Source organism: Melopsittacus undulatus, chromosome 3 (assembly GCF_012275295.1).
Source record: "Melopsittacus undulatus isolate bMelUnd1 chromosome 3, bMelUnd1.mat.Z, whole genome shotgun sequence".
NCBI lineage: Eukaryota > Metazoa > Chordata > Aves > Psittaciformes > Psittaculidae > Melopsittacus > Melopsittacus undulatus.
The window spans coordinates 100,537,694-100,547,754 of record NC_047529.1 but is presented as its reverse complement, the minus strand read 5'-3'; the positions used below and the strand labels follow the sequence as shown (position 1 = coordinate 100,547,754).

General features: G+C 41.0%; 1 protein-coding gene across 1 annotated transcript in view; it reads left to right on the top strand.

The window, feature by feature from the left end:
- The first annotated feature begins 478 nt into the window (after positions 1-478).
- Positions 479-10,061, top strand: part of KCNK5 (potassium two pore domain channel subfamily K member 5) — a 35,505-nt gene continuing 25,922 nt past the window's right edge. Inside the window, exon 1 of the mRNA XM_005145324.3 lies at positions 479-814. Coding sequence (XP_005145381.2) covers positions 629-814 — 186 coding nt within the window. The 5' untranslated portion in view covers positions 479-628. The remainder of the gene's footprint in view (positions 815-10,061) is intronic.

The window sequence follows — 10,061 nt, the reverse complement described above, 5'->3', positions numbered from 1 at the left end:
AAACGAGAAATTCCACAGAACCTGGCAGCACGAGGGAGCGGAGGGACATCAACCCTTCTCCCTTAAGGCAAAACACGGAGCGCCAAGCACAGCTCCGTGCGCAGGGACCACCCGCTCAGGGGGAAGCGCTGGGGTCGGGCTCACCTCAGCGGCCGCCACACACTCTCCCCGCGGGAGGAGCTGAGGTCGCGACCCCGCTCCCCTCCCTTCAGGCGGACCCCCGCGGGAGAGCGATGGTGGTGGCCGACCCCAACAGCCGCGCACCGCAGCCGTGGGGCGGGGCCAACCTTTGGCGGGTGCCGGGGCGCCCCGCCGGCCTTTCCCCCGGCGGCAGCCTCGCATGCGCGGGCGGGTAGGGGGAGGAAGCGGGAGAGCACCAAATTCAAACTGGTGCTGGGAAGGGAGGGGAGAAGACCAGGGGGAGAGGAGGAGGGAGGAAAGAACGAAGGGAGGAGGAGAGAGAGTGGGAGGGGAGTGTGAAAGACTAAGGGAACGCGGCAGAGGCTGGGAGAGGCAGCACGGCGGACGACAAGGGAAGCCAGAGCTGTCAGGGAAAGGACAGGGCGGCTTCGGGCACCTACGGCGGCAGCGCGGGGCAGCCGCCCCAGCCCGTCCTCCCGCCGGCACCATGGTGGACAGGGGCCCCTTACTGACCTCGGCCATCATCTTCTACCTGTCCATTGGGGCGGCGATCTTCGAGGTGCTGGAGGAGCCGCACTGGCGCTCGGCTACCGACGACTACAAGCGGCAGAAGACGGAGCTGCTCAAGCAGTTCCCTTGCCTGGGCCAAGAGGGACTGGACAAGATCCTACAGGTACAGCGGGAGCCGCCGGGGCCGGGCCCGGGGTGTGCGGGGCGGCAGCAGCAGGTGCTGCCGGGCGCCTCGGAGTGGAAAATACTGCGCCTTGGGGCGGCGGACGGGAGGGAGGGGAGCTGCGGGCTGCAGAGCCGGACGACTTCCCGGGAGCACCCCACCGTAGCTGCGTCCCCACAAAGCTCGGTGCCTAAAAGCTGCCCCTCTAGCGGGAGCGTGGGGAAGCCTCTTAATTATTCCTAACTACTTAATGATAGAGTGATTAAATGGGGCCACGTTTCCTCCTCTTCCCCCGAGAAGTGGTGAAGGCGCTCTGGGTTGATTTCAGTTTTTGCTGGCTGGTCCTGGGGCTGGAGGAGCGGGTTCACGCCCGCAGTGTGCTCCCGTAACGCCTCCGGTAGCCGTGAATGCAGCTCTTGTTTTAGCACATGGGGTGGTTTCTTCTGCCTCAATGGGTCTTGTGTTATGAGGTGAAGCCTGGCGTCTTGATCCTGTTCTGTTTGGTCTGATGTCCTTCCCTTTCTCTTTTTTTACGTTATTTTCATATGAAATGCTGAAAACGTGCCTGGGGGTTGGGTGCGGGTCCCGAGGTCAGTCGGGGTTATCGGCTTGCGTGGAGGGATGCTCACAATTCACGTGCGCTTATTCTGATTTCAGGAGAATTATTTCCTTCCAAGCCATAAGGAGTTGATAATCGTCCTATCTTGCTCATCTGGCAGAATACTTCTTCAAAACTAATCGTTAGTCAATAGCATGTATTAAATCATAGAGCAGTATAAACTTGGTTAGTGCCTCTTTATGGATGTGGCGTCAATCAAAATGTGGTGACAAGAGATGGTGAGCCATAAAAAAACAGTTTGCCCAGATATGTGGGGCTCCAGTGCTGAGAATGAGTCATTTGGGACTTTACTCCAGAGATGTTTATATTGACTAGATCTTCTGGTCATTGTGTTTTGTATTTCTTTTAAATTTTTTTATATTTAAAGTCACTAAGTCTACTAAAATGCTAAAATACAGAAGACTGAGGAAATGGCTCATTAGTTGTATTGGTGTAATCAATACTGTAAAAGCTTAAAAGAGTTCTTGATCCTAAAAGTTTATGGTTTAAATTCTCTTTCTTCATTTGGTGACTGCTTTCTGTCTGCTCCAGATAGCAGAGCTTTCTGGTGGCATTGTTCTTCCTGTCACTATCTTAGTACCTTATTAAATGTGTTTTCGTGGTATGGAGTAGAACGGCTAGATAGAAGCTTGAGACTATAAAGGGATGTTGGAAAATGAAACATGCTGGGTTTTTTGAGCATGATTTTCCTGGAATCTTGCTGAAATCTTATTCTAGGTTATATCCGAAACCTGTTCTCATATCCTTAAGAAAAAACCCTTATTTGGACTGGGATGTATGTTAAGCCTGGCATGTTTAACTTGCTGCAGACAAAATGTAAATCTAGATTCTGGCTGAAATTAGGATGAAATTCATACTGATATGAGAGGATCATTAGTTGTTTTGTTTCCCTGTGATCCTTATCACAATTAATCCTGAAGTGGCAGAAAGATTTTTCTGAAAACTTCACTTTCTCTTTTCTTCCAGACTTGTAGTTTTGTTCCTGTTCTTATTCAACTTCTATATGAGAAGTGATTGAAAGAAAGTCAAGTAGCATTTCTTATAGAGGAGGATGGCAAAGTGAAACCTAGCCTAGCTGAAGCTAGCTGGGATGGGGGAAATCATGTAAGGACATCAGGATTTCATCCTGAGAGAACTATAAAGTATATCAGAAAAAGTCTTTGTAGGTGTCCATCGTCAACCACTGTCTATGCTGCTTCTGTCGGATTCTACTGAATCTTTAGCACATTGCTAACATATGCTCTCTTTTGGCAAGTCCCAATGATCCTGGCCTCATATTAAACCTCCCAAAAAATCTAGAATGTTGTAGATTTGAAAATGTGTATTCCATCCCCACCTCTGTTTTGCTCCTGTGAACCTCTTTCTTTAGTCTCTTCCATGGACTACTTGAACTTAATTAAGATTTTTAATTGTTTGACTAATTTCTCTGCTCTTGTCTCATTAAATTTATTTTAAAATTACATTTAGTCTTTGTTTTACAGCTTTTTCTCTCAGTCTGCTTGCGATCCCCGCTGACATGTGCCTTTTCAGAGCCACATTGACCTTTGCTGTTACTTTATTGATACTCTCTTTAATATCCCCATTTAAAACACACTGGACAAAGATCTACAAATCTCATCAACTATAGAACTTAAAATGGTTGTTGGTAGAATGCAAGGATGCTAAGAAATGTTGTGTTAGCAACAATTCTGTTTCCAGAAGCAGCCTGAAAGATAAGGACTGAGTTATTCAGTGACTGCTCTCTTTTTCTTTTGTCATTGCTCCCCATCCAGGTTAGCTTGTGTATTCATCTGAGCCTAATGTTAGCTGTAAGTGCAATGGGAGCTCTGTATGGAATGGCTATAAAGATCTGTAATGTCATCTTAACCACTTAAAAAGATAAGTAGGTTATCGGCACAGATTCTCAGCTAACGTGCAAAACTAGTATCTTTGTACTGGCAGTTCAAGTAATTTATGAACTGGGTTGTATTAGGTCAAATACTGTCTAGAGTTTGTATTCTGTAATAAAGATTTCATAACACTTTACAGTAGAAACACACTCCAATAAATGTTCATCAAAATGTGTTTAGTATGCTTTCAAAAAACTCGCATGCTGAGCATGGTAGGATATGCTAAAAAGAGAGCCCTTTTCCCCAGTCCTGAGAAATGCCTAAAAATAAACATGTTAAAAACAGTTTTTAGAAAGTCTCTTATGTGAAGAATCCATTTGCTTTTGATTATTTTAAATACCGTATTAGTTGTTATTATAAGTAGTAGACAAAGCACTTAAACTCTTCTTGCAGTAATGCTACGTAGACCCTGATTTTAAAGATGACTTACTCTGGATGGTGTATAGGATAGCTGCTGCCTGCCCATGCTCTTCCAGATAAAGCTGATTTCTTAAATGAAAATGTGGCTGAGATGCTTGCTTCACATAACCATTTATGCAGGCCTCCAAAGGCACTCAGCCACAGCCATGTGTTGGCACAAGGAACTATGTAATCTCTCCTCACTAAGTACAGTTACCTTGGAACAAAGTATCTTATGACACTGGAATATCTACAAAAATAAGCATTTTTGATAGTAATGTAACTGCCATGTATATTGGCATTGTGGAACTTTAAAAGTAGCGTAATATCTCTGTCTTTATAAAAATCTATGGCTTATCCTTGCCTCTAGCTGCTGTGGGACAAAGCCCTAGGACTTTTTAGGAAGAGGGGGAGAAAGCGAAGATCCACAGTGATGACACCTTTGCCTGCCCTGTTGTATAAATGAGGTTTGGAGAGTAAAGCAAATGTTAAGGCAGTTCAGTCATTTAATTCTTCTCCAGTTCCTTACTTTTACTCTTTATTACTCCATCCTGATTGTGAAACATCAGCTTAATGATAAAGGAGCTATTCACACAGGGAGGAGCCCCCTTGACCTTCATGTTACTGTTCACATGAGCAAAGGTTAGCCAACACTGGGCTTATTTACTTGGAAATCCCTTTTACTGGTCCACCAGAGTAATCAAAAAGTCAAACACTTCCTATTGATAAGCATCAAGAGTGATGAAAAGAAAATGAAGAATCTGAAGATGAGTGAAAATGGCTACTTTAAAACAGAGCAATAAAATGAAAAGAGAAGTTGTTGGCTCCATTTAGGAGACACAGACAAACATACTGGGTATGAGAACAAAAAAGTGAGGTCTTTATTTGAAGAGCATACAAGACTCTAAACAGGCTTCAGAGAAAACTTTAGAAACCTAAATGTTTAGACTTAAAGCCCAGTGCTGTGAACAAGCATTTAGAAGACTGTTAAGGAAAGCTTCTGGGATATACATGGCACACAGGATGTTTATGCTAAAGGAAGTAACAGTCAAGTGGCTTAATAGTAATTTTTCCCCTTTGTTTTTTTTTATGTCAGGACATCTTTGCACAAATATCAACAGGTGCATTTACAGGATTTAGGTTTGGATCTGAGGATGCCGAAGTTTGCTTCTAGACATGTTTGTTCTTGGAATTTGTCAGTTATATTATGAAACTTTAAAATTATTCTCTGATTTTGAGCACTTTTTCCCACAATGGTTTACTTACAAGTTGCTACTTCAAGGTTTGAATCTATGTGCAATATTCTTAGGAGAGTCTGCAAACTATAGTTTTCTTAAAAACCTGAGCTAGATTTTCTTTTATTTTTGTTAGTTCAACATCTAATGAAAAATTATGGCTTTTGCTTATGTTTTGTAGCATGATTATTTTTTTTTCCAGTGTGAAGTTAATATGAACAATTTTTTCATAATCTTTCCCTTTCGATATGTTCTTTAGGAGATTCTAAAGTACTAGGCTTTGTTTGGTCTTAAACTTTCTGATCCTTTCTGTCTAGGGTATTCCTTTGTTGGAATGCCAGATGAGCTGCATCTTTCAAGACTAAGACTTTTGTATGGGCTTAATGCAGTAAAGCTGAGCAGCTATCAGACATGGACAAGTGGATGCCAATGGAAAATGTTTGACTGGAAAGTTGTTAACAACTACATCTAATATGTCTTGTATAAATCTTTGAGGTGCAAATTAAGGCTTGCGCCTGAGAAATAGGTATCACTAGATTTGTCAAACATATATCTTTATGCACCTACAAAATTCAGAAGGGATGAACTGAGATGAAAAAAGGAGGAAAACTGTCCACAGTTCTCTGTGGCATCTCGGACTGTCTTAGGATATTGCCACTGCAGCATTAGGAGAAGAAAACTGAGGACAGGCAGTACTATGTTATACCACAGCTTTTGCCTGTGTGCTTTTACATACAAACCCAAATGTAAGCAAGCATTCTTTTCTGTGTGGGTTTTTTTTTTTTGTGGGTTTGTTGGGTTTTCTTTTTTCTTCCTGTTTAACCATTAAATTGTTTAAACTTTCTTGGAACATAGTTAAACAAAGCTGATAATGCATACAATGCAATTCTCCCTGCTGATGGAGCAATAGTAGTTGATCAGAAGTTTTCCTGCAAAAGAAACCCCATGGGCTTTTCTTTTTTCCTGCAATGTACTTAATACTTGAATGCTTGTAATATGTTGTCGTGTTACTTTAGGACAGAACATTTGTATTACCTGACATGTTACCTTCTGCTACTAGGTGTGTTTTCTGGCAAGCTCTGCTTTAGAGGTGATGGCATGCAAGAAGATGTACAGGTTATCAGCAGCTTGTTGTCCTGCCAGGTCTTGGAACTCCTGCTTTGGTTCACAATGTGTTTATGGTTATTGCAAGATATCTTCTATTGCTAGTGAAGGTACAGTGCAACGATGACTTTGTGCAGATTTCCTTCTTAAAAAAACAAATAGTTGTTTTGCTATTAATACTAATTAAACACAATTTATTGTTTCACTTTTCTCTGAATGCCATTGACCTTCAGAGCAATCACATTTCAGTCCAGTACTCCACTTAGATGTCAACATAGTAACATAGAAGCAGAAACAGGCTGGATTGTAAGTGGCATACTATAGTCTGATTAGCAGGGGAGAATGTGAGAATATTTTGTGCTTTGCTGCTGTAGGGCTGCTGATCACAGTGCCTATATTTGCAGGGATTTTATTTGACTCTTTATGATCCTGTGTATTGAATGCCTATGAGCAAGTAATTAAATTTCTTCTAAAGTTTTGTTTAGTCCAAAATCAGTTCAGCTCATAAGCTCTAAGCCTCTCTGTAGTGTGAAACAAAACATGGTAATGGAACAACTGGAAGAGTTGCACTCTTCATCTAAATTAAAACCCCATCTGAAGCTTTCCACGTTGCTACAGACATTCTCAAGAGAAGTATGCTTAGTTGCAGATTGAGCCCTTAAATTGTGGTATGTAATAGACACTGCAGCTTTACTAGCTGTATTTAATGAAGGGATGGCTTAGGCTTGAAGGCATAACTTCATGTTCCTTTATTTTTTGTCCTCATTCTGGTTCAGGCTCCTCAACAGCACTGCTGGTTCTAGTTACTAGATCTTTTCTTTAAAACACCAAGTTCTTTAGCAGGGAACTTAAGACTGTCATTTTTTTGTGTCCATCCATGTTATTTTATTATGTCTTTATGTTAGCGTTCTTAGATATTACTGTGCTAGTTATGTACTTACCAATATTTTAATTGTAGGCACGAGAGATGCCTCTGAGGCATGCCTTGCCCTAGCAGCTCTATTTACAGTCAAATCAGTAAGGAAGTTATAATATTTTTTTTTCCACTGTGTTGTGTGAACTTCAGTGGATCAGCTGCTGAAATGTTTTACACTCATGCCTTGTACACTGCTTTAAGAGAAAGAAACATGAATGATGAGAGGGGAATTAGAAACTCATAATAGGTTGTATATGATAGCCTTTGAATCTGAAATCAGGTTACTTTTCTTACAATAGGTCTATCTGTAGTTTTTCTTGTGACAGACCTGTCACAAGACCCCTGTTTTGGGATCAATACCTATAGATCAGCCCATCTGTAGAACTATATTTCTGCCTTAGTGAAAGGTAGACATAGATCATGATTGAGCAAACTGGCAAATACTAAACTGACCTTGTTCTGTGCTGGCATCTTACTAATATTGTTTAAGTAGGTTCCAGCTGCTGAGAAACAAAACCCAGACCCGTGTCTCTGAGGTTGCAACAGGTGCAGAAATAGTCCCAGTTGGACCTATCACAGGTTTCTGAACTCTGATCCTTCTAAATAACAAAGATGACAGTTATTTAACAATATTTTTGCTTTAACTAATGAGATTGTCAGATAACAACAGTGAATGGGTTGTGACTAATGGAACTTGAAGACAATTCTGTAAATGATTGTGAAGGTCCTGAGATAGAAAACATAGATCAGTATAGTATTCTTGGTGGCTTGGCTAAAATACCAAATTCATCAGTGATGACTTCTGTATGTTACCTCCAAATGTTACCTGCATTTGTGTAATCTTTTGCAAGTGCTCATATTGCTGCTCTTTTTTACTCCCAGCCCACTGAAAGGAGCAGAAAAGCTTTGGAGGAAAGTTGCTTAAGAGTCATGTGAGATCTGTCATTAGAGAAACAGCAGCTGTAAGTATTTTGATCTGGCCTATGAGGAAAATGAGGCTGATGAGCCTCTTCCAGGCATCAAAGAAGCAGGAGAGGTGTTTGGAGCCAAGCAGCTGTATAAAAAAAAAAGAAGGGATCTAATCAAGCTCACTGGTGATACTGACTTCTCCCTTGGTTTTTCTTGCATCAGTCTGACTGGAACCCTCAAACTACTGTGTGCTCAGCTGTTACAGGTGCTGCTAACCAGCTTCACAAACTGTAATTCAGATATATTGGAATCAAGCTAAATAGTTGAACTATGATAACTTGCCAGTTGAGTTAAAATTTCCACCTTCAGGCTGTGGTGTGTACCTGATTGCAGAATGACAGGGCAGTTCTGTAATCAATTCTTGCCTTGTTGGCATGAGGTTTTTTGAAGGGCCCTGGAATTCCTGCTTAGAAAAATTTCTCTTTCTTATAGGTGTCAGTGCACTCTGAAAGATTTTTACCTGTGTTACTAATAATTTGCCCTCTTAAAATAATACTTGGATTTTTCAGAGTTAAATTTTTGGGGGGGTTTAGAGAAGAAGGCAAGAGAAGGGAGAGGAAGAATGAAAAACTTTGAAGTTGCTTCTGTTTTAGTTACTGGGTTTTCTGCTACCTTTACTGAGGCTACGTGATTTGTTATAGTAATACTAGATTTTCAAGGTAGTATCATAGCTGGATTGTGACTGTAGGATAACTGCTTTTTATGTAGTGCCTACATAGTCTCTGCAGGGTCCTAAAGCTGTCAACTTGATTAATGAAATGAGTATAGATGTCTTTATGTTTAAAAGCAGTAAAATATAGTTCACACTCTGAGCATGCCTTGGCTTTATTTTCATGTGTTATAAGAATGCTTGCTCATCTCTGCTACAATTAGGACAGTAGGTTATTTGAACAAATGTCCCCACAGCTGACTGCATGTTGTTTCCTAGTAGAGAAACACTTCAATAAAGTAGTTTCACACTAGGCATTGACTAGGTGCTTTCAGATGAGTTTTGTGCATCTTAAGAAAAGCATCTCACTTCTTTGAGGTAACTGCTGCTTTTCTGTGGTTTTGATGACTTTCTTATATGCTAAGCAGTTTTTAATCTTGCAGGTTCAGTACTTAGCAATGTGCAAGTGTTTCCCCTGTCTCAGCTTCTAAGAAGGTAATAGATGCCTGCTGAATGGTTAGAAATGTCAGTTGCAGGAAGGAGTGTAACAAACAGAAGACAGCAACTATAGTGTTCCTGCCATCTGATCCCTCTTCCCTTTAATACAATAGCAAGAAGATAACAGAATGGTTTGACTTTCATACATCCTCAGGGGCTGGATGGTTAAGAAGTGACAGAGCAGTCTGTTAATTACCTGCCACATGTCAGTGTTGTAAATTACTCTTTGCCGTGACTTGTGTTAAATGTTTAGGAGTGGCCTGCAAATGTATGGGAAATTTTATGAATCTGAAAGTGTGCACAGTTTGGTAATCTGAAAGTTGACAGGATTTTCAGTTCACTAAACTTGCTTTTTCAGTTATCCAAAACACTGTCTACAGGACATATGCAATAACTTGTTTGCCATCAGGTTTTGCCCAGGAACTAAATGTGATACATGACTGAAAAAAATTATTGAAGCAGTATCTGCTCTGCTTTTTGTCAAATTTATTGATTAGAAACTCTGTTGGGAAGAAAGCCTCTTCTGTGTACTTTGTAATATGCAACAGAACATTATAAAATAGCAGATCATATTCCAGTGTAGCATGTTGTGTGCATTTAGTTTTTAATGTTATACAATCCCTGTAAAAATGGGAGTTGTGTGTATGCTGACACAACCGTGTTTAATAAATAATCTAATGCATAGGCAGTTCTTGCCAGCAAACCGATGCTATTGCCAGTTTAATTCACTCACCCTGTAGAAGAAACACGGTAAACTAGGCAAATTATTCTGTTATTTATTTGAAAATATTTGTCCAGAGCAGCCTTCTCTCCTTCCCCAATCCTCAGAAATCAGTCTTGAGCTAATCTAGTGTTGCAGGTATTTATAGTAATGCAAAATAATTTGTTTCAGGTTAAGCCCTGGATAAAGCTAAATTCATAGTGACAAAAATCTTGAAGCAAATAGTGTTTCTGTGTCAGATTTTTTTC